Here is a 23589-nt window from a genome sequence, read left to right as displayed (position 1 = left end):
CCATATTCATTCCTTTTATTTATTTGAGAGAGAGAGCATGAACAGGGGAAGGGGCAGAGGGAGAAGCAGACTTCCCCCTGAGCAGGGTGGTTGACGCAGGGCTCGATCCCAGGACTCAGGGACCATGACCTGAGCCAAAGGCAGACGCTCAACCAACTGAACCACCCAGGTGCCCCCCACTCTGGTATTAGACGTTTTTCAAGGAGCCTTTCTTTTCTCCTTGCTGGATTGTTTTTGTTTTGTTTTGTTTTTTTTAAAAGATTTTATTTGACAGAGAGGGAACACAAGCGGAGGGAGTGGGAGAGGGAGAAGCAGGCTTCCTGCTGAGCAGGGAGCCCGATGCAGGACTCGATCCCAGGACTCTGGGATCATGACCTGAGCCCAAGGCAGATGCTTAATGACTGAGCCACCCAGGTGCCCCAAGTTTTTTGGTTTGTTTAACATTAAGATGTAATTCACATACCATACAATTTACCCATTAAAGAATATCATCCAACTGTTCTTAGTATGTGCACAGAGTTTTGTGCAGCCAACACTACTAATTTGATTTTAGAACATTTTTATCCCTACTAAAAAAACCTCTCACCCATTTGCAGTCACTCGCCATCGCCCACCCCCAGCCTAGGCAACCAACCACTAACTTACTTTCTGTCTCTGGATTTGTTTCCTCTGGACATTTCATATAAATAACATGAAACAACATATGGCCTTTTATGTCTGGCTTCTTTCACTTAATCTAATGTTTCTTGAAGGTCATCCTTGTTTTTGTGTATCAGTACTTCCTTCCTTTTTATTGCCAAGTAATGTTACATTGCATGGCTCGGTCTCATTTTAAATGCCTTGTTTTTACATTCCCCAGATGCCATGAAAAAAAAAGAAAGGTACTACTTATGGTAGCTGTGCCCTCTAATTGTGTAGTATCTCAGACAGAGGCCCTTCATGTGATGCTCAGGGGTGGCCAGAGGGTTTAGGCTGGGCTACACAAACAGGAGTGTGTCATGGGATCACTTAAAAGGGCCTGGGTTGATAACTGCCAGTAAGGAAAACATTCTATGATTAGAAAATAAGACTATTGTTTAGAGAGAGAGAGAGAAAAGAAAAGAAGACTGTTGTCCCCCTAATATTTTGAAATAATTATTTAGATGGAACTAGGGTCCAGTTCATTACTTTTTGAAAGAATAGGTTTATTGAGTTATTACTCACATACCATAAAATTTATCCTTGTGAAGTGCACAATTCAGTGGGCTTTAGTGTAGTCACAGAGTTATGTAACCACAACCACTATCGAATTCTAGAACATTTTCGTCACCCCGAAGGAAACATGTACCCATCAGTAGTCAGTCCCAGCTCCCCTCCCCCACCCTGGCAACCACTGATCTACTCCATCTCTCTGTGGTTAGGGATGTTCTTCCCCTTGATGCTGTTGTAAATAGAATCAGTTTTTATTTTTGTATTCAGATTGTTCATTGCTACTGTGTAGAAATACAATTGATTTTTGTATATTGATCTCATATCCTGCAACCTTGCTGAACTTTATTAGTTATAGTAATTGTTTAGTGTACGCCTTAGTATTTCTATGTGTAAGATTGTGTTGTCTGTGTGAATAAAGATAGTTTTGCTGGGGCACCCGGGTGGCTCAGTCACTTAAGTGTCCGACTCTTGATCTCACCTCAGGTCTTGATCTCAGGGTCATGAGTTCAAAAGCCCCATGTTGGGCTCAATGCTGGGCATGGAGCCTACTTAAAAAAAAAAATGATAGTTTTGCTTTTTCGTTTCCAATTTAGATACCTTTTATTTCTTTTTTCTTACCTAGATAATTGCTAGCCTGCCATTTTTGAGGATAGCTCTTACAGGTACAAATATTCTTTCATTTTCAGGCAATTGAAATATTTTATAAACATCAAAAATTTGAGGAAGAGAAGCTAAGATTCACATTTTTTAGTTTGTACATTCAGGGACTCTAGACCATGAAAAATTACATTGACCTGAAAAAAGGAAAGAACAGGAAAGAAAACTATGAATGGATAAAAGTTGAACATCATCCAGCACGCTAGGGACCAAAACATCAACTTAACCTCTTCTGCAGCAAAAATTTCAGCTTTGTTTCTAGAAACTTTCTCTATGGGAAAAGTGGAAGGTGGTAGAAATAAAATTGGCAGGATTCACTTTACCAATAGCTTTTCCATAAAGTGGAAGACACCGTTTTATTTTACCTTCAGTGTCCTAATGAAAGTAAAGCTTTATATAAACTCTTTTGACAACAGTACAATTATTCGTGAGCTAGATAAACTTAGAATGCTGTCAGATTGGAGGTACTATTACCAAGTGCAGAAAAATCTGCAGTAAGAGAAGGAAATGAAATCAGAGGGGACCTCAGTGTAATGTAAATTCTCTTGGATACCATGAAAGTTGAGCCATTGAAAAGAATAAATTTAACCAACTTGAAGAATCATTACGTTGGAGCGGGAAAATGCCTCTAAAGAATGTTCTACACAGGGGCGCCTGGGTGGCTCAGTCGTTGGGCGTCTGCCTTCGGCTCAGGTCATGATCCCAGGGTCCTGGGTTCGAGCCCCACATCGGGCTCCCTGCTCGGCGGGAGGCCTGCTTCTCCCTCTCCCACTCCCCCTGCTTGTGTTCTCTCTCTCACTGTGTCTCTCTCTGTCAAAAAAAAAAAAAAAAAGTTCTACACAGTCCTTTCCTTAGTCACTTTTTTTTTTTTAAGATTTTATTTATTTATTTGACAGAGAGCACACACAAGCAGGGGGAGCGGGAGCAGCAGAGGCAAAGGGAGAAGCAGACTCTCCACTGAGCACAGAGCCTGATGCGGGGCTTGATCCCGGGACTCCGGGATCATGACCCGAGCTGAAGGCAGATACTTAACTGACTGAGCCATCCTGATGCCGCCCCTTAGTCACTTTCAATGAGAAAACATATTAACACTTTTTTTTTTAAAGCACATTGGCAGGGGTGTGGCAAAATTGGAACCCTTGTGTATTGTTGGTAGGAATATAAAATGGTACAGCTGCTGTGATAGGATAGCATGGCAGATTCTCAAAAAATTAAACATAGAAATTACCATATGATCCAGCAATTCCACTTCTGAGCATGTACCCCTAAGAATTTAAACTACGGACGTGAACAGTATTTGGACACTCATGTTCACAGCAGCATTAATCACGATAGCCAAAAGTGGAAGCAATTCGAGTATCTATCAACAGATAAATGGATAAACAACATGTGGCCCATATACAATGGAGTATTATTCAGCCTTAAAGAAAGAAGGAAATTTTGGCACATTCTGCAACATAGATGAACGTTAATGTCACTGTGTTGAATAAAAGAAGCCAGCCACAAAAGGACGAATACTGAACAATTCCACTCCTATGAGGTCCCTAAAGTAGTCTTAATTCATAGAGACAGAAAGCAAAATGGTGGTTACCAAGGGCTGGGGTGGGGGGGGGAGGTTAATAGGGAGTTAGTATTTAACAGGTATGGATTGCAATTCAAGGAGATGAAAAAGTTTTGGAGATGGATGGTAATGGTTGTACAACATTATGGAAATACTTAATGCCACTGAACTGTACACTTTAAAATGATAAGTTTTTATGTATATGTTACCATGATTTTTTTTTTTAAAGATTTTATTTATTTGACAGAGAGACACAGCAAGAGAGGGAACATAAGCAGGGGGAGTGAGAGAGGGAGAAGCAGGCCTCCCACCGAGCAGGGAGCCCTATATGGGGCTCGAACCCAGGACCCTGGGATCATGACCTGAGCCGAAGGCAGACGCCTAACAACTGAGCCACCCAGGCGCCCCATGTTACCATGATTTTTAAAAATTAAAAAGAAAAAGTGTTCTCTTGGAGCTTGAGATACTGTGCTTTAACTTTAAAAAACATTCATCCAGCCTTTGAAAATAATTTGGTTTTTCTATTCTGTAGATCCCTGATTGGGGCCCTTCTACAGTCAGTAAAGATCTGAAGATAGGATTATTAGAAATAAGGAGTAAACCCAAAAGAAATACGATCCAAAGAAATAAGACATGATTCCCTGGATCAGCTGCTTTGCCAGATGCTCGTCCTACCTCACTAAGATTTCATTGTGTAGTACAAACCCTGAACATCTTGGTCCTTCATGAACCAGGGAAAAGGCTTCTTGAAAAGAGGTCAAACTGATGCTTCTGAAGCCTGCTTTTTCACTACAGTAATGAAAGCAGTGTTCTTCAGCCTTCTGATGCTGTATTGTAATATAACCAGATAAGAGTCTGGGGTCTCGTAAACATTCTGTTCTGTATTCACAGACCTGATGTGAAGGCTGACGCCTCACTGTTGCATAGGCCCTGCCTAAGGATTTTAAAGATCTTCTCTTATTATTCAGGTCAATCTTGGAGAAGGAGGGACCAAAGTCACTTTTTAGAGGCTTGGGTCCAAATTTGGTTGGAGTTGCGCCATCAAGGTAAGCATTAAATGTCCAGCTGGCTCACTACATATCATACTCCTTTCTTACTGAAGTGCAGTCCTGCTAGATGGCCAGTTTCTTTTTCTGTATGGGATTTGCCTAGTTGCAGCTGACATAGAGAGTAGTGACAACTGCTAGTGTATCTTGTGGTGTGTGTGTGTGTGTGTGTGAGAGAGAGAGAGAGAGACTCTAGTTATTTTATTCTTCAGTGAAAATCCTCTCATCACCTGGAATCTTCTAAACAAGTATCTGCTACTTCCTGTATGGTACGTGGCTAGCAATATTGGCGTCACCTGGGGCTTGTTAGACCTGCACACTCTCGGGCCATACCCCAGACCTACATCAGAATCCGCCTTCTAGCAAGATCCCCAGGTGATTCATATGCACTTGGTAGCACTGATCTGAAGCAATTTTAAAGGCTTCTAGCCTTTACTTTATTTAAAACACCCTTATTTCTGTATCTCTTTAAAGCCTGTTTGAGAAAAGTGAACAGGTGAGTGTGTGTGTAGCATATCTGAAAAGTAGATAAGAAATTGCTTCTAGAAATTGCCTCCTGGGAGGGGCACTGGGTGGCAGGGTAGAATACTTTTATATTACTTTATGTAATACTCGGATAGACTTTAAAGAGAATTAATCTTTATAACAAAAATGAAAACGTTTTCTATAAGGTAAAGACTAAAAGCTTCCTAGAATTCTTGCAGATTTGTGCTCTGAGGTGATTTATACACAAATCACCTGAGAATGTTGTAAAAATTCAGATTCTTAGTAAATCCTTTTGTTCCTTTAGAATTTTGTAGCATATGTGTATCATCTATTTAAAAATAAAAGCACTAGTCTGTGAGATTATATGGGGTATGCATTATAATAGATGGTAGACGTACTGCATATGTATAGTAAATAAAATTGAGTTGTATCTCCTCATGGACAGTGCTCATTTGGTAACAGGTGTTAATCTGATGTAGCTTCCTGGCTGCCACACCCATTTAGAACAGTTGGGACCTAGAAAAAAACAGAATACTGTTACATAAACACAATAATGATAAGTAGTCCAGAGCCTAAGTTGAAAAATACATTCTATGATTGATGCATTGGCCAGCCAAAATAAAGAAGCATTTTCCCTGGCATTGCTGGTGAAGGAGCAGGGAAAATACCAACCAGCCCCTACTCCCCAGCCCCAGTAAGAAAGAAGTCAAAAGAGGGAAAGCAAAGACCAGACCAGAGCTGGGGATGGGGATGGGGGGGCGCCTAGCCTCCACCTACAGGAGCTGCAGGGTTGGGGGAGGTGGGGGCGTATTCAGTGGCGGAAGCTCTACACGAAAATATGCTCGTGATGATTGTTCCCTACGTGACCCTGAGTCGTCAAAAAAGTCAAATTATATTTGACATACTCATTGTGGTGTAAGGCAGGACAAGTGTGGTATATTTTAGAAGTATTACAATTTTTAGAAGTTTCAATATAGATTTTGGTGCTTAAAGAATTGACATCCAAAATGAAGAATGTAAATAGATTTTATATATTACCAAAATCTCCTCTTCCTCAATTATTTTGGACACTTCTACCATCACTGAATACTTTCTGGAGGGACAAGCAGGAGCTTTCTGCAGGGGCCTGCAGCAGCTTTTGGTTTTATAGATGAGGTCAAGCTTTTGGTTACATGTTAACCTTCTTTCTCATATTTTCCTAAATTTTTCAGAGGTTGCGGAGGGACGTATATAGTGCCATGCCAATGTCTGTAGCGTTCTCTCTTTCTTCAAACAGGGCTGTGTACTTTGCGTGTTACTCCAAAGCCAAAGAGCAGTTCAATGGCATTTTTGTGCCTAACAGTAATATTGTGCATATTTTCTCAGCTGGCTCTGCAGGTATGTTACCCTAGTGAGTGGAGATAAGTTTCCCACTTTCCTAAAGCATGTGTTGTGCCAAACAGCTTTTTCCAGGAATTAGAAATTAGCTCTCTGCTTCTTTTGCATCTAAAAACATTTTTCTAACGCTTTATGTTAGAACTAATAAAACATGAATGTATGAGAATAGTTTGTAACTTGGTTCCATTTTCTTTGATAACTAAGACTTCTCCCTCAAAATTTACCTGTGCTCGTGCATACTACTGGTGTTACGTCTCTTTTAAAGGAATATTAATGCATTTTCATGTCTTTCTGTTTCATTAAGTTATTTTTAAAGATGGAGCTTTTTTGTGTGTGACTCCCCATGGTGTCCAGCGTACCCTGTGGATAGCTGGCATTTCTGCCCACAGCTGGGTTCTGTGGTGAGGGCTTGGGGCTGTGGAGGAGATCTTTTAGGAGGGCTGGTACCAGATCAGGTAGTATGGGAGTCATTCCACTCGCTATAGAAAATTCGTAACAGGATTTGTTCCTCAGGAAATACTTGGCAAAGAACCACGGACTTGTAGATTGTGGAGAGAAGGCTATGTCTTTTTAGGTATCATTTTATGTCTTGTGTAAATAGAAGAGTATTCTAGAGAACTCAAACAGGCATTCTGTGAAACGTTTCTGCCTCCTGGCAGCCTCTAAGGTTTTGTCTGCCTCTGTCACTCCACATAAAGGTTCTAGTAACCTGTCTGAGTAGTTATAAGTCATAATTACTAGACCCCAAGTAGAAGATAGCATATCTTCTTGCTGCTTCACACAAGAAAGGAGTTTCTGCCAAATACAGAGCTCCGAGGAGGAAATGCAGAGTGGCAGAATGAACGGGTCAACCCTCACTGATGAGGGTGGTAGTAAGTGAGCCATAAGCCCTAAGCTGTTCATCGGTTTTGTGACTTTTGCAAAATTTACTTAGAGGAAAGGTTGCCAAATAAAGGAGACCTGGAGGGAGTTCTCTAAACCACTCTCTGGGTCCTAATTAATCTGCTTAGGACTGTGGAGGGGACGAGGTGTTCAGAGCTCACCATGTGTCAGGCTGATGCCACGGTACTGCTCTTTCTGGTTGGTCTGGAACAATGAGCAACATTAAGATGAGGAAGACTTGAAAAATGGTTCCTATAAGCAGATCTGTCTTTAAAACTTCCAATTTCCTGATATGATTAGTGAGATACTAAAATGTGTATGTTCAGATTTAGGTAAATGGAGATTTAGTGGCTTCTATTTTAAGTTTGATATAAGGTAACCTTTTGGATTAGATCACCCAACTTTTTAAAACAAATTATTTCTGGACCTGAAGCTTATAAATTGAGTTTTAGAATAGTTTACATATTTATCATAGGAATTGCATTTACAGAAATATCAACAGCACCATCTACAGGTTGGAAAAACTAGACAGGGCTCTAGAAGATTGAGAGATTTCTTTTAGGTCCAAGATACCAATAGATGTTACATTTTAGGGGACTGTACCTTCCATCTGCAGTCTGGAAATATAACTGCTTCCTACTATCCATTTTTACTATTAAGCCATTTAAATCCTGATCTCAAAGTTTATCATATGAAATAGCTTTAATAAGCATGGACTGTGTTCAGTGATGATGTTTTCTGTTTCTTTTTTTTTCTTCCAGCTTTTGTCACAAATACCTTAATGAATCCTATATGGATGGTTAAAACCCGGATGCAGCTAGAACGGAAGTAAGTTATTAATTGTTCTTTCCTAAATATTCGTGGAGATTTTCTTTTTCCTCCCAACTCCAGTTGTGAAATGAGGTGTACAGAGCCCTTGGGCATCCCCATCCTTGTTTTATCCTGAATATAAGCTATATGTAGAAACTCCTTTTGTTTTGATATGTGTGCTGCCAGCCGTTGTGGGGATATGAGAGCCAACAGAAGTTACCACTCGGGGGAGGTTGGAAGCTTATGGCCCCTGACCTGCTCCTGACTTCTCTCAGATAGTTGGTGGGTCTCCGCTCTTGGCCGACCCCACCCTCAACTGGAGCGCTATGGGCTCCTCCAGATGGCCTCTCTTTTAAGTGGGAAGCAGCCGGTAAGGGTAGAATGGCAAAGGGTCATTTTAATCTCCAAGGCCCTCAGATTTACTGGATTTCTGCCCTGAAACTCTGGCCTGTGGTTCTTTTTTTTTTTTTTTTTTTTTTTTAAGATTTTATTTATTTGACAGAGCACAAGCTGGGGGATCAGCAGGCAGAGGGAGAAGCAGGCTCCCCACTGAGCAGAGAGCCTGATGTGGGGCTCGATCCCAGGACCCCGGGATCATGACCTGAGCCGAAGGCAGACACTCAACCGACTGAGCCACGTAGGCACCCCTGGCCCGTGGATCTTAACATTTTCATGCTGTGGATCCCTTTGGCAGTCTGGGAAGCCTCTGCAGTTGCTTTTCAGAGTAATATTTTTGAAAGCAATGGAAACCAATTGTTGAAGTATAATTATCAATGTTTTTTTATTTTTTTTATTTTTATTTTTTATTTTTTTTAAAGATTTTATTTATTTATTTGAGACAGAGAGAATGAGAGAGAGAGAGAGAGCACATGAGAGGGGGGGAGGGTCAGAGGGAGAAGCAGGCTCCCTGCCGAGCAGGGAGCCCGATGCGGGACTCGATCCAGGGACTCCAGGATCATGACCTGAGCCGAAGGCAGTCGCTTAACCAACTGAGCCACCCAGGCACCCATCAATGTTTTTTTTAAAATGCAATATAGTAATACACTTCTTTAATACAGTAAATAACAAGATCAAACAGTGGCCCAGTAACCACCATAATTTCAAAGACGTGATAGTGATAAGGGACACTCTCATCGAATTCTAAGAACCTTGTGTAACCGTGTGGCCTGGAAATACGTGTGGGCACTGGAAGCTTTCAGCTAGTCCAGCCGAACTCTAAGCAACCTGTAAAGAAAAGAGAGAGGCAGCAAGAATACCCCCCTGGACGTGTAGCTAGGGGTCTGCCTTAATTTGTTTTTTCTCTCTAATGACCACGAAAACCTCTGAATTTGTCTCAGATTCCATGTTTCCCCAATCCATTCTGTGTGAAAGAACCTTCTAGAATGCATCAGATCTCATCATTTTGGACAGGTCGCTAGCTGATAATCCTTCAATGAATCTTGCTTACTCTCACGGTCAAATCCTAACTCCTGGGCTTAACATTCAAGGTCCTTTGCAATTTTCTAAAACTGTCATGTGCTCTTAGGCTTCCATCTCCCCGAGTGTGCTGTCCCTCACCAGGAATCCCTCTCCCCCTCTTGTCGCTCAAGAACACCTGCTTGTCCTTCAGGCTTCTGACCAGCATCCTCTCCTGGAAACCTTTGGTAATCACTCCCCATTCCAGGTGTGCCCCACACAGTCCTGGTATCATTCCTGCTTAGCAGCAGGTACGTGCACAAGTTAGCTAGGATACTGGACGTGCACTCTTTTAAATCTCCATGCTCCATGCAATGTCCATGCTCAGGACGTTGTGGTTTTTTTTTTTTTTTTTTTTTTTTTTAAGATTTATTTGTTTGTTTTAGAGAGAGAAAGAGTGCCTGAGTGGGGGGAGGGGCAGAAGGAGAGGGAGAATCCTCAGGCAGACTCCCCGCTAAGCACGGAGCCTGACTCAGGGCTGAGTCCCAGGACCCTGAGATCATGACCTGAGCCCAAATCAAGAATCGGATGCTTAACCGACCAAGCTCTCCGGGCGCCCCCATGCTCAGGACATTTTAAAAAGCTTCGTTTGGGTGGGCTCTGTTAACCAGTCCTGCAACAATGCACATTTGTTACATGCTTGCTGTGTACTAGTCACTGGGGAAACGGGGGATAAGCCATAGGCCCTGCCTTCCAGAAGCTCACAGCTTTACAGAAAATAAAGAGAATTGTAGGCTGATGAAATAGGGGCCAGAAATGCTAAGGACCCCAGAGGTCCCTCATGCCATCCAGGCAGGGCGGGCACAGGAGGGCCTCCCGCGGCAGTGATGTCCACCCTCTACCGTCTGAAAAATAATGGGGAGGGGGCCCTGGCACTGCACGTGCTTCAGGCCAAGAACAGGGTATGCGGAAAATCTAGAGACAAGAAACACTCGTTTCTGGGGACCCGAAGGAAGGGAAGTGTGGTTGGAGTGTGCTCTGGGTGTGTGTGTGTGTGTGTGTGTGTGTGGTGTGCACGTGCACGCTGGAGGAGGGGGGGATCATAGAAAGCCAAGGCTGCAGAAATGCATGGGGTAGGGGGCATATCCTTCAAAGCCCTGGGAGGGTCTTGGAGTTTGGCTTCGGGCTCTAATTTGAGGGCCATGGGGGGCCACTAGAGCTGTGGTTTGGGGTGGGAGTGGGGAACACTCTGCCCCCCAGGGGACATTTGGCAATGTCTGGAGACATTTCCAGTTGTCACAACTTAGGTGGGATGCTTCTGGCATCTGGTGGGTAAAGGCTGGGGTATTGCTCAACATCCTACAATGCAAGGACAGCTTCCACAGCAGAGAATCATCTGGTGGAAAGTGTCAGTAGTGCCCAGATTGAGAAACTCTACATTAGAGGCTTATAAGCAGGGCAGTGGTGTGGTCAGATCTGTATTAGAAAGGTCGCTCCAGCTAGGGTGTGGAGAAGCAGCCTCGGAAAGACACAAGGAAGAAGGGGAGAGCCCATTGTGACTGGTTGGAGCAAGGGGCGCGCTGGGCTTCAGCGCCGAGGGAGGACTGCGTGGTGCAGACCAGTGGATACGCTGTCAGGCCCTGGGGTTCCCTCCGCATCAGGCAGTTTAGGATGCTTCCCATCACCAGCCAGGAGCAGTGAGCCTGAAGCCTTTTATTAGTTCTTATGTAGTTTATTTGATGTTTATCATTCCATAAACTTAGAAATAATGGAATCAAAACACACCATCTGGAGACTAGAGTTAAGAAAGCTCACTAGTGTAAACAACCTCGCGCTCACTGCCCAGGCGGAATGTTGGTGAGGCTTTTCCTTCGGCATTTTCTTTTTTTTTTATTTTTTTTTTATTTTTTTTTAAAGATTTTATTTATTTATTTGAGAGAGAGAATGAGATAGAGAGAGAGAGCATGAGAGGGGGGAGGGTCAGAGAGAGAAGCAGACTCCCTGCTGAGCAGGGAGCCCGACGTGGGACTCGATCCCAGGACTCCAGGATCATGACCTGAGCCGAAGGCAGTCGCTTAACCAACTGAGCCACCCAGGCGCCCTTCTTCGGCATTTTCTGAAAGCACATTTGTGCCGTGATTGTAATTATACTCACCGTATAATTGCGTCCTGCTTTCCACGCAAGCACTTCCACGTAGTTGACTGCCTTCTCAACTATGTTAACCTAGTGTGCGTATCATAGTTTACTTATCTATTCCTATTTTTAGATATTCTGACTGTTTTGATTATATCGCAGTTATATTTTCCTCTGTGATGAACGTCTTCCTCCGTCCGGCTCTTTCTAAAGTTAGGTCAGAGGCTATGGACATGTTTTCATGACTCTGGGTACAGATGCACATACTTTCTGGGGCTTATCAGGTGCCCCATCTGGTGGGCCTGGGCTCAGCTGAACACAGGACACGGAAGACATATTTCACCTGCCGTACAATTTCTCTTTATACTTAACGCTTATTTGAGCCCAGCTCCTCCTGAGTGTGGATTTTAACAGCTCTTCACTGATCTTTACACAGAGTGAGAGGCTCTAAGCAGATGAACACAGTCCAGTGTGCTCGCTATGTTTACCAAACAGAAGGCATCCGTGGCTTCTACAGGGGATTAACGGCCTCGTATGCTGGAATTTCAGAAACTATCATCTGTTTTGCTATTTATGAAAGTTTGAAGAAGTATCTGAAAGAAGCTCCATTAGCCTCTTCTACAAACGGGACTGAGAAGAGTTCCCCAAGTTTTTTTGGACTTATGGCAGCTGCTGCGATTTCTAAGGGATGTGCTTCCTGCATCGCTTATCCGCACGGTATGTTTTGCTTTTTCTTCCAGAACAGTAAAGCAGCTGTGCGGTTCGTGTCACGGCCCGTGTATGTAGACCTCTGCAGCTCCCAGTGCAGTGCCAGTGTCCGCAGGTCCCGAGGTGACGGAGTACAGGTGAACTGGCTTCTACCGTCTGTAGGTTATGGGAGCGGCAGGCGCTCGGCTCGGCTCAGCTCCAGCTACTAGTGGCCAAAACGTATTGTGCAGAACGTGGGCCCTCTGTTGTAGAACTTCAGGTGTTTTCAGAGAAGCCAGAAATCTGGATTTTATTTAAAATTCCTCAATTTAAAAAAATGGTGTGAGTGCCAACCAAAAAAAAAAAAAAATCTCTCAGCTTCCACTTTGAATGGAGTGCTGAGTGAGGCTACTTTGCTAAGTCTATTTTTTAAGGAATTAGAGACCTGATGTTCCACTGACCTACTTTATTTTTTTATTTTTTATTATTTTTAAAGATCTTATTTATTTATTTGACAGAGAGAGAGACAGCGAGAGAGGGAACACAAGCAGGGGGGAGTGGGAGAGGGAGAAGCAGGCTTCCTGCCGAGCAAGGAGCCCGATGTGGGGCTCGATCCCAGGACCCTGGGATCATGACCTGAGCCGAAGGCAGACGCTTAACCAACTGAGCCACCCAGGCGCCCCATCCACTGACCTACTTTAAAAAAGAATAGCTTAGTTTATTGTACCATGCAAAACGGGTTTTGTTTCCAAAAGCCCGCTGCGCTGTCAGCTGTGACGAATGTACGTGGTCAGCTCCAAAGCAGGTAATTGAGCCCCTGTCACATGCTGGGACACTAAGCGGCTCCCCAGGGCTCAGGGAAAAGAGGCTGGGCTGCGTCCCGTGGGGTGGGGAAGATGGGAGCGTGTCAGGCAGTGACAGGTGTCAGGCTGGGGGTGCCGGCGTCAGGGAGGGCCAGGTGTGCAAAGGTTTGAAAATGTAGGAGGCAGCTTTTGAGCTGGAGAGAGTGGTGGAGAAGGGTTTTAGTGGGAGAGGAAGTTAGCAAGTACATGAAAAGAAAATCTGGTTGATGATTTGCCGTGCTTAATACAAATTACACCTTCAGTGAAATTACAGCGTTTGCTTAATTGGGAGTAGAAAACCACAAACTATCTTAAAATGAAGTCCCATTCAAAGTAAGCTTTTACAGTCCCTTAAAAGTTACTTTGTACTTTTGTCTGTATATGTAATGTCCCTAATTGACCATTTCCCAGAGTTAGAAAATGTTCTAAAAAGATTGCAACTTTTCATTGTCCCTAAGCGACTTTGCTGTCCAAGTAGAACTCCGATGGCAAATAGCCAGAGATGTACATTGACGGTTACAGAGCTCTGTGCTTTGAATTCTCTCATTGTATCACTTGGTGATGCAGTTCGTTTGTAGCATAAAGTATGTGTTTCTGTCTGCAGAAGTCATAAGGACACGGCTCCGGGAGGAAGGCACCAAGTACAAGTCTTTTGTCCAGACTGCTCGGCTGGTCTTCCGGGAAGAAGGTTACCTTGCCTTCTATAGAGGACTCTTTGCCCAGCTCATCCGGCAGATACCAAATACTGCCATTGTGTTGTCTACCTATGAGTTAATTGTGTACCTGTTAGAAGACCGTACCCAGTAATGGGCCAGAAAATTGTGCCCTAGAAGAATAAAATTGAAAAACTCTAGAGAAAATTTTTTTCCATTGATGTTTAGAATGTTTGAGACTGAAACAGGAAAGGCCATAAAATATGTGGCCTGTATCACCCGTTGGACATTTCCTTTTGGATTCATGTTTTCTGGAAGGTTTAAATTCATTAACGTTAATAGTTAATTATAACTTTTGTTTTTTTAACTTAAGAGGATTCAGGATTAAGCAGCAGCTAAATTAAATCATGCTACTTAATTTAAGTATAAATTTGGTTTGTGTCCTCTTTTATGTTCACTGTGCTGTAAACTTATTCCTAAGTACTTTAGTGAAACATGACCCTAGAAATGCAGAGAAAACCTGCAGAATCAAAATACAACTTATTGTCTCATGTGACACTACACCGCTGAACAGGTAAGATGTGTCACATTTTGGTGGCACTGGGTGGACCGGGACAGACTTCCCAGCCATTTTTCTTATCTGTACATTTCCAAGTCTCACGCAGATTGATAATTTAAGCCTTCAGTCTGCTGAGTTAAAAAAAAAATAAGTACAACTTTCTGATACTAAATATTTTAAACTGTAAACATCTTTCTAAAGTTATCCTTTATCCCCAGTTTGAACCAAAGGCAGGAGTTTTAATGAACTATTCACCGATTGTCTTACTCCTGGACCTATTTCCAGAAGTTTAAGTCTGGTCAAGCCCAGGTACCTTATATAAGTGTCAGCTGTGAATGTGGAGTAGGGTGAGTAATAGACCTTTCCTGTCAGGTCTTTAACCCTGTTCTTGGGTCCATAGCACTGCGGAGAGGGAGGTGACACAGGGTTGATTGCCCACCTCTCAGAGAGTTCACTTTTATTCTCACAGGAGGTGTGTTTAAATACCCTAGTTCAATGTTTAAAAAAAAAAAAAGCCTACAAATGACCAGAATTTTAACCACACCCCATCACTCCCCACTTTTAAAGGAAATTTAATAAGGGACAAAGATAATGCAGAAAGCAGGTAAGACAGACGGCCTTCCATTAGCTCTTCCACTGGAATTTGCTTATTGTCCATTGAGATTAATTTTCAGTCTGAATATCTAGAAAGATACTGGATTCTAATAACTGATGCATTATAGTTTCAGATTCAGTTGCAGATGCACTGGGGATGAGAGTAGGATATTTTCAAATTGTATTTAAATGGAGTTTAATTTTGCTCATCTTTAGGCATGAAGGAGGTTAGTTGGTGTGCTTGAGCTCACTGGTAGAATTTGCTTAAACTGTAACAACTGTGTGGAAGTCCAAGTAAATCACTTTAGTCAAGCATCAGTGCTTGTAAACCGCATAGCAGTCAAGAGATTTCTATTCCAGGAGCTCGGTTTAACTGTTTGATAGTGGCGTTTAGCAGCGTCTTCCTATTTTAGTATTCATATTAGAACCTGAATTTTTCCTCAAGATTTGACGGTTTAAAAATTAGGTTGCTTAATATTTGCTAATTGGGTATGAGAATTATTTGAAAATAATTTTCATTTCTACATTCTTGAATTAATAAATTTGATGCTGACCTAGGATCATTTAGTTCTCTGATTGCTTCTGCACCAGAACATTGAAATGAAAAAGGTGAGCACCAGAAGTAGGAAGAAAAGCAGGAAACCATAAAGTGGCTTGTCAGATTTAAAATGGGAATTGTCGCTGTTTGAGCTGTCCATGGGGAGATCCCATGATTTATTTCTCTCTTGCGCACAAGCTCAGTCATTGGGATTTCATTATTTTTAAGTAGCCATACATATAAGACTTGAAGTACCAAACACTGTGTCAGATGTTCTGTATTTTCTCATGGAAATTATTTCTTTTTTTTTTTTTTTTTTTTTTTTGCGAGAGAGAGAATGAGAGAGAGCACGAGAGGGAGGAGGGTCAGAGGGAGAAGCAGACTCCCTGCTGAGCAGGGAGCCCGATGTGGGACTCGATCCCAGGACTCCAGGATCATGACCTGAGCCGAAGGCCGTCGCTTAACCAACTGAGCCACCCAGGCACCCTCATGGAAATTATTTCTGACACCACCTCGTGAGGCAGGTATTACCATAATCCACATTTTACAAATAAGAGAGGCTCCGAGGTTTAATGACTTGTTTGAGGTCTGAGAGATGGTAAGTTGTAAAATGGCCAGTAGTGGGTTTGTAGTGCGTGTTGGGTAGATGAATATAAGCTAAAGGGGGCATCCGAGTCTGTGGAATGGTCTGACCGAAGCCAAGATCCAGCAAACCATTCCATTCACTCAAGGATCACGAGCCCACAGGCACTACCACTGATGAAGGTGAGATCACACTAGTGTAACCCCCAGGACACTGTTGGCCACCCTGTTAGTGGGACATCGTGCAGTCTCTGAATCTAACTTGGAAAGAAAATGGTACTTAAATACAGTGCCACACATTATAAAGGAGGTTTCACTGCTCTTTGTGCATTTGTGGTGAGAGCAGCAACACAGTCAAAGCAAGGCCTTGGCTCTGACCCACGTGGAAGAAACAGCAGCAGCCTCCCTCTCCAGCCCCTGGGTCCTGTGCCCTGCTCCCTGCCCTCTCTGCAGCTCCTAGAAATGCCGGTGACTAGGGTGCAGGACAGATTAATTGGCAACAGGAAACAACGGTAACATTTGCTGCTAAATGACCCCACACCGACACTGTCCACCACAGGAAGAACTCCAATGTTGACCTCAAAAACGCTGGGAAAGTGTGGACACTGAGACATGTATAACTGAATACGAATATTTACAACCAGCTGGGTTTTTTGTTTTTAGTTATGAAAGTAATTTAGCTCAAGCCAATAATACTGAAACTGGCATAAAGTGAATCTTCTCTAAATCCAGACCCCTGGGGTAACTTTGCAGCTCAACGCTAACAGTCCTCGATTTCCTACAAGCATACACACCTTCTAGGAGTGTCTTTATTCAAGCTTCGTTATTCCCAAAATCAGTGTGCATGTTCCCCCCCCCCTTTTTTTTTGAACAGTATCCTCCCTCCAGGCCAATACTCATAGCTCCCACCTTACGTTCCGAAGTTCCGAGGTAGAGCTGTCCCGTGATTCGTTCAACCTCGCCCCTGTGGATGGACGTTCCTGTCTCCATTAACTATTACTTTGTTTAATGGAGTGGCTTAAAAAGCTGCAACTTGCAGCAAAACAGCTATTCGCGCGCAGGCTGGTCTTGGCCAGCGTTGGGCAGACTGGACTAGAGGGAGAAAAGACTACTTACAGTCTGTGCCCCGAAGCGCTAAGGTTGGCGGACTTTGCAGGAGGCGGCGGGCACGGAGGAGGGCGGGGGGGGGGGGGGGGCGCCTCGCCGCCTCCCACCTCCCGCCGCGGGGGGGCGCGCGCGGCCCGGTGCCGCCGCTTCCGCCGGCGCCCCGCCCCCCGGGCTCGCCCCGAGCCCCGATTGGCTGCGCGGCGGGAGCGCGCCGAGTCAGGGGGCGGGCCCGCGCCGGCTACAAAGCGGCGAAGGTCACGGCGCGAGGAGGCGCGCGCCGCCGCCCCGCGTCCCGCCTGCGGCCCTGGGACCCCAGCCCCGCGGCCCACCGCCCGCCGCCTGCCGCCCGCTGCCCGCCGCCCGCGCGGGGAACCATGGAGGGAGTGCGCGCGCTGCTGGCCCGCTGCCCCACGGCCGGCCTGGCCGGCGGCCTGGGGGTCACGGCGTGCGCCGCGGCCGGCGTGCTGCTCTACCGGATCGCGCGGAGGTGAGTGCGCGCGGCCCACGCGGCCTCGGCCCGCCGCCCTCCGCCCGCCCCGGCCCGCTCCGGGGCCGCACGGCTCCTCCCTGCCCGCGAGGCCGCGGCGTGGCGGTGGGGGCCCGGCCTGTGCGCCCACGCGCCGGGACCCGCTGTGCACGCCCGCGTCCCCCTGGGGGCTGGGTTGGGCAGCTTCGTGGTGGGCAAGCGGCCGGGGAGTGGGTTCGGGGATCCCAGAAATGCGGGGCGGGCGAGGACGGCCAGCGCGTGGGTTACAAACTTCCTCCCCCGCGGAGACGCGTGCCTGCCGAGCCGCGGGATCTGCGGGGCCGCCCCACGCCCACCCCGACACCCGGCTCCCTGCGGGAGAGAGCCGCCGAGATGGCACTGCGCTGTCGCCCGCCTTCAGCCCTGCTCCGCGGGCACACGTTGGAATGGACTGATGCTAGCTGGCACTCTCTGGTCGGCGTACGCTGTCTCAGGCGTTGGTCTAATTTCATAGGGGCCCAGTCAGAGTCACGACCCCAGCAGCCCGTAGAGAAGGAAGCCCAGGGACAAAAGAGCTGAGTAAATTGTCATTAATTAGAAGAGCCGCCGTGTGAACTGAAGCCGCCTGGGCCTGGAGCCTGCATTGCTAACCCCTGGGGTACACTACCTCCGGGAGCAGGAGAGCCTCCTGCTGCTGCTGCTGCTGCTGCTGCTGCTGAGCTGGTTCCGTGGCTGCCCCAGCCCTGGCAGCGCTCAAAGATCATGCTGACCCCCGTATTCAGAGCTGGCCTCTGAGGGGCCTCTGTGGTCAGGGATAAAAGCCGAGTGGCCTCTTGTTTGAGCAGGGCCTCAGGGGCAGCCCAGCTGTGTCCGCATCTGATCCAGCGGCAGATGACAGGGAAAAAAGACAGGGCTGTGAACACATCCTAGGGACAGAGTGGGTGGGTGTGTACTTTCAGCAAGGGACCCGCAAAGCTCAGATAGGAGGTAGGAGAAGAGAAGGACTTGCCTGCAGGCACTCAGCAGCAGGTGTGGCAGAGCTGGGATTTGAACCTGGGCAGTCTGGTGGTTCTTCGTTAACCGCCACCATGTGCTGCTTCTCACCCGAGGGAGAAAGAAGTGAGGGCGACTGAGTCACAGGCTTCCTGGAGGAGGAAGGGTAGGTGGGACATCAGCTGTGTCTGCAGGGTGAGCCAGACGGGCAGGCTGAGGAGGGGGTGGCCTCCCAGGGGAGGATAGGTGGGGATCGAAGGAGCTTCTAATTCAAGGGGTCCCTGACACCGCACGTCTCCCAGTGTTCCAGTTCCTGCCCAATTTCGGGAAGCTGGAGGGGCTTCCAGGACCAGCTGGTTCAAAGTGGTCATTTTATACATGAGGGAACTGAGGTGCAGGGGCACGTGGCAGTTTGGTCAGATTCCCAGAGGGTGTGGACAGCAGAGGGGAGTCCAGGGCCCGGCCTGTCTCCTGGACGCTGCTGTCTGCCGGCTACCCTGGGGTGGGGAATGGTACACCAAGGATCGGGGCCTGGGTCAGGCTTCAGGTGTGTGTGTTAGTGTGGCTGAATTCGGACTGGGTTTGCTCACTGTGCCTCAAGCCCCTGTGTCTTTAGCTGTGGCTGTTCTCAGGGGTCCTGTTCTTCCCTCCTGGGCTGCTAGCCACAACTTCCCCTCTCCCGGAGGTAGGAATCTGGAGCCTCGGGGCAGTGTTGGGCAAGCTGGTTCAAGGGGACCCAGGAGGGAACCTGGAAGGCCTTTTCACTCCAGCGCATGACACCAGAGTCATGGTGTGGCATGGGGACCTCTTGGTTGGGCTGAGAAGGACCAGACCTCTCCCAGAATGCTCTGAGATTTTCAAAAAGCACTGGCTTTTGTCTGGGCATCGTAAATTGGTCACTGTCCTGCTCCAGAAGCAAGACCAGCCCTGCAGAGACTGAGCCGTTCTCCCTCCAGCAGGGAGGACGCTGTGACAGTGAGGAACATTGGCTTTGGCTGCACCATGGGTTTTGAGTGACCCTTGGGGGAGGGCGTGTGAGGAGAGTTGTTTCTGGAAAGCGACTTGGGCGGGTGGGGTGTTAGTGGGCTCAGCACAGAGGTGGCGGGGACCTAGAGGGCAGACTGACCCGGGAGCCTGGGGAAGAGGCCGCCTCTCGGAAGGGCTGCAGTCCTCCCAGAGCCTCAGTCCTGCCCGGATTGTTAGTAACTCGGTGCTGACATGCGGTAGTCCCTGCACACCACCGCCCTCCAGAAACCCATTCTCCAGATGAGGGAACCGGGGCTCAGAGGGGTTGGGCTCATGCCCTCCTCTTGCCTCTGTTGAACAGCAGATCCACTCTAGCCCTTCAGCTCCTAACCAAGCCCCACACTCTGGGTCCTCGCTGAGCACGCGCAGCAGGCCGCCACTGTCCGCACGGGCTGGGAGCCTGAATTCCGCTTCCCCGGGCTAGTTTGCCCTGCCTCCAGGCGCTCGCGATGGCTGCCTGTTCCTGCCCCCACCCGACTCCTATCTCCGGACCCTGCTGCTCCGCATTGTGTCCAGGATCTTATCTTCTGCCAGCATATCCCTGCTCAGGGCCTCAGGGGCCTCCCGTGGCACCCATGGGTGTTTGTTGGATTATCTCCTTTCTGGGGTTTGGAGACGGAGAAGAGCAGCCTCCCGGGTTAAGTCGCAGAGCCTCATCCTGGCGTCCAGACTCCCTGTCTCCCGCCCACCTCTGGCCACACACTCCGGCTGCTAGCTGAGGGGCCACCACTCCCTGGATGCACGCTGGGTGTCCCCTCCCCCCTCGGCCCAGCAGCCCCGCCTGTTCGAATGCCATCTGCTCATTGTGCCCTGCTGACCAGCAGACCCGTTCCTTAGGGTAACGGCAAATGCTCTGTGTGTTGGCCTCTTGTGACATCTGTGACCAGCTGCCCTGTGAACTTGTTGTTCTTGTCCTCTTGTCCAGGTCAGAAGCGGAGAGCCTTGCTCATTTCTCTCTCTCTGCAAGCCTAGCGTGTGCTCGGGAAACACAGGTCGTGCTGAGGGGAAGGAGGGCAGTCTGCCATCCCCAGGCCAGGTCTGCCCCCAGGGAGGTGGATTTGGGGCCTTTCTGGCTGGGTGCTGGCAGGACTGCCTTGAGGCTGGGCGGGAGGCCTGGAGGCACCCAGTTGCTCTGTGGTGCTGCGGCCCCCAGGGGCACCTGCTCGGACTCTCCCGGCCGGATAGGACGGCATGTGCTGGGCACGCGGGGCACAGAGGAGCAAGTGAGGAGCCACCTGGGTGTCCAGCAAGGCCCCCCCTCACCTGTGAGGCTGTCCTGTGCTGTCTTTTGGGGCCCTGCCCCTGGTTCCTGAGGGAACCAGCCTGACTCTCCTAGAGCCCGTCTGCCAGACTTCATGCAGCCAGCACGCAGTGCCCAGAGTCATAAGCTGCCGGCCGGCCCCTCTCAGGGGAGGCTCGGCGCTTCTTGGGGCCTGCTGGACACGAGTCTTCCCCAGACGCTAAGCCCGCTTGATAGGGATGAAGGCCCATCCTTGGGCCTCCTCTGTGTGACACGGTGCCAGGCTCCCAGCAGGTGTCGAGGCTGCAGAGCTGCATCCCTCAGAGTGGTGGGCTCACTCCTAGGACAGACGCCCCCGCCGCATCTGTAGGAAATGTCAGGGCATGAGCATCATTCTAACTAAACGTCCATCACAGCTGATGGGGTGATACCATTGTTGAGAGCACGTGTCCATCTTTTTTCCCCCAGTTTGTGTGTTTAGAAGCGCTTGTGGAGGGGTGGGTCTGGAGCATGTAGCCACCCCTTGCTTCTCCCAAGGGGCCTACCCTGCTCCTGGCTGCTTCAGGCCTCCTCTCGCTCCAGCAGAGCCCAGGAGCTCGGCACGCAGGTAGCAGAAGCTGGGTGGACCCTTCTAGACCCTCCTGTCTGCCCACCTGCTGGGGCCCAGCCTTCCTCCCTCAGGCGGCCTGACCACGGCCCGTCTCACTCTTGCCTGTGTTACAGGGACAGGCTGTCTTACTCCCTTAGACCTCGTCCACTACTCAGAGTGGTTTGTCCTACAGCCTCCCTGGGATGGGGATTGTTGGCTTGAGGAGAAGGGGTTTGGAGGTGTCAGGAGGGGACCTGGGGGGGCGCCTTTCCCTGGGCAAGAGCAGGACCAGTGCTAAGCTGGCTCAGAATAGAGACCCTAACACTCCTTTGTCGGGCCTGTTACAGGTACTGGTGGAGGCCGAGGTGGGTGCAGCCCTGGGAGGAGCAGCGCTGGTGGCGGGCTGACACTCGTGCCCAGCACCCCAGTGCCCACTGGCCCATCCGCCGCTCCCGGGCCCTGGACCCTTTGAGGACTGGCCGCATAGGAGCTGTGGGGAGGACTCGGTGGCCGGGGGACCCCCGCCCCGGACAGGGATTGCCACGGATGAGAGTGACAGGAGCCAGAGCGGCTGGCTGGCCCCAGGGACCAGAGCTCATCCCCCCGCCTCCCCTTCCCGCCCCCCGCTTCCAGGCCGGGCTCATTTCCTGAGCAGCGGAGCTGGAGGCTCGGAGTGGAAATGGTGGCTTCCTGGGGCAGGAGGGGCTCCGGGGGCTCCCTGGGGCCGAAGCCGCAGGTCCTGCTCGCCCGCGTGGGTCCCCAGGGCCAGCACCTTTACATCCTGCCTGGCTCGCCCTAGATGCTGAGGCTGCGGGTTCCTCTGCTTGGCTTCTCTCCAGAGGCCAGGCGTGGCCTGGTTTGGGGGGTAGAGGAGGCCCATGGTGAGGAGGGGGGGGGCCCGGGGGCAGGAGAGAGAGATCTCTCAGCCTGCGCCATCACAGAGACACCTGCAAAGCAGGTACAAGTTAGCAAAGGGCAAGCCAAGTGCCTGCATCTCGGCGGGGCGGGTTTCCACGCCGCTCGCCCTGCCTGGCGCCGCTCCCACCGCTCTCTGCGCGGAGCCCAGGGAAGCTGTCCAAGGGCCTTGCGCCAACCACCTGCCAGGCTCAGCGCTTTCCTAAATGCCCTGGTTTGATCCTCTCGGTGGCCTCCGTTTGGGGCAAGGATTATCGTTATCCCCATTATCCCCAAAGCAGTGGAGGGTCCAGGAGGTAGGTGACTTTGCCCAGAGGCCACACTGCACAGCCACGATCGCCGTGCTGTGCGGCGGGGCCGTTTCGAGGCCTTGCTCTGGCCTCTTGCTGTTCACAAGATGTGGCGGTCCCTTGTCCATCACGAGGGCTTTGGCCTGAACGGGGGCAGGGTGTGTGCTGCTGTGGCTGCTGGGGGCGACGCAGGGTGCCCTCTGTACCCTGGGGCCCTTCCTTGCATATCCTCCTCTCCCGCAACCCCTTCCCAGCCTCACGACCATTTTTTTTTTTTTTAAAGATTTTATTTATTGGGGCGCCTGGGTGGCTCAGTCGGTTAAGCGACTGCCTTCGGCTCAGGTCATGATCTCGGGGTCCTGGGATCGAGCCCTGCATTGGGCTCCCTGCTCCGCGGGAAGCCTGCTTCTCCCTCTCCCACTCCCCCTGCTTGTGTTCCCTCTCTCGCTTTCTCTCTCTCTGTCAAATAAATAAATAAAATCTTTAAAAAAAAAAAAAGATTTTATTTATTTGAGAGAGAGAGAGAGAGAGCGCGCACATGAGTGGGGGAGGGTCAGAGGGAGAAGCAGACTCCCTGCTGAGCAGGGAGCCCGATGCGGGACTCGATCCTGGGACTCCAGGATTATGACCTGAGCCGAAGGCAGTCGCTTAACCAACTGAGCCACCCAGGCGCCCCTCACGACCATTTATTAGGCACTTAGGCTGGCATTGTTCGGTACTTCCCACCCTTGACATGCTCTTGTCCCCAGGTGGCAGGTGGTTGGACTGAGGCCTGGACAACCCTCATAACCTGCCCATGGTTAACCTCATAACCATGCCCAGTAGGGGGCAAGGGAGGGGCAAGGCCAGGAGGCAGCTGCGGATCCAGGAACTTCCTCCTAGGCCCCTGGCAAGCCCAGGGACGGGAGAGTGACCGAGCTGGCCCTTTGCATTACAGAGCACCTTTATGTGTCTCGTGTCCTCGGATCA

General features: G+C 48.8%; 2 protein-coding genes across 2 annotated transcripts in view; both read left to right on the top strand.

Annotated features, from left to right (window-relative positions):
• The window catches only part of SLC25A33 (solute carrier family 25 member 33), a 34943-nt gene extending 21025 nt beyond the window's left edge, over positions 1 to 13918 (top strand). The window contains exons 3-7 of the mRNA XM_032394109.1: positions 4378 to 4455; positions 6218 to 6318; positions 7962 to 8028; positions 11976 to 12256; positions 13673 to 13918. Of these exons, the coding sequence (XP_032250000.1) occupies positions 4378 to 4455; positions 6218 to 6318; positions 7962 to 8028; positions 11976 to 12256; positions 13673 to 13875 (730 nt within the window). The 3' untranslated portion in view covers positions 13876 to 13918. The remainder of the gene's footprint in view (positions 1 to 4377; positions 4456 to 6217; positions 6319 to 7961; positions 8029 to 11975; positions 12257 to 13672) is intronic.
• Positions 13919 to 17475: 3557 nt separating this feature from the next.
• Positions 17476 to 23589, top strand: part of TMEM201 (transmembrane protein 201) — a 25472-nt gene continuing 19358 nt past the window's right edge. The window contains exon 1 of the mRNA XM_032394098.1: positions 17476 to 17588. Within this exon, the coding sequence (XP_032249989.1) occupies positions 17476 to 17588 (113 nt within the window). The remainder of the gene's footprint in view (positions 17589 to 23589) is intronic.

The sequence above is a fragment of the Phoca vitulina genome, unplaced genomic scaffold (genome assembly GCF_004348235.1).
Source record: "Phoca vitulina isolate PV1807 unplaced genomic scaffold, GSC_HSeal_1.0 scaffold2, whole genome shotgun sequence".
NCBI classification, from domain to species: Eukaryota; Metazoa; Chordata; class Mammalia; order Carnivora; family Phocidae; genus Phoca; species Phoca vitulina.
The sequence above is the reverse complement of the archived record's forward strand: the minus strand, read 5'-3'. Positions and strand labels throughout refer to the sequence as shown.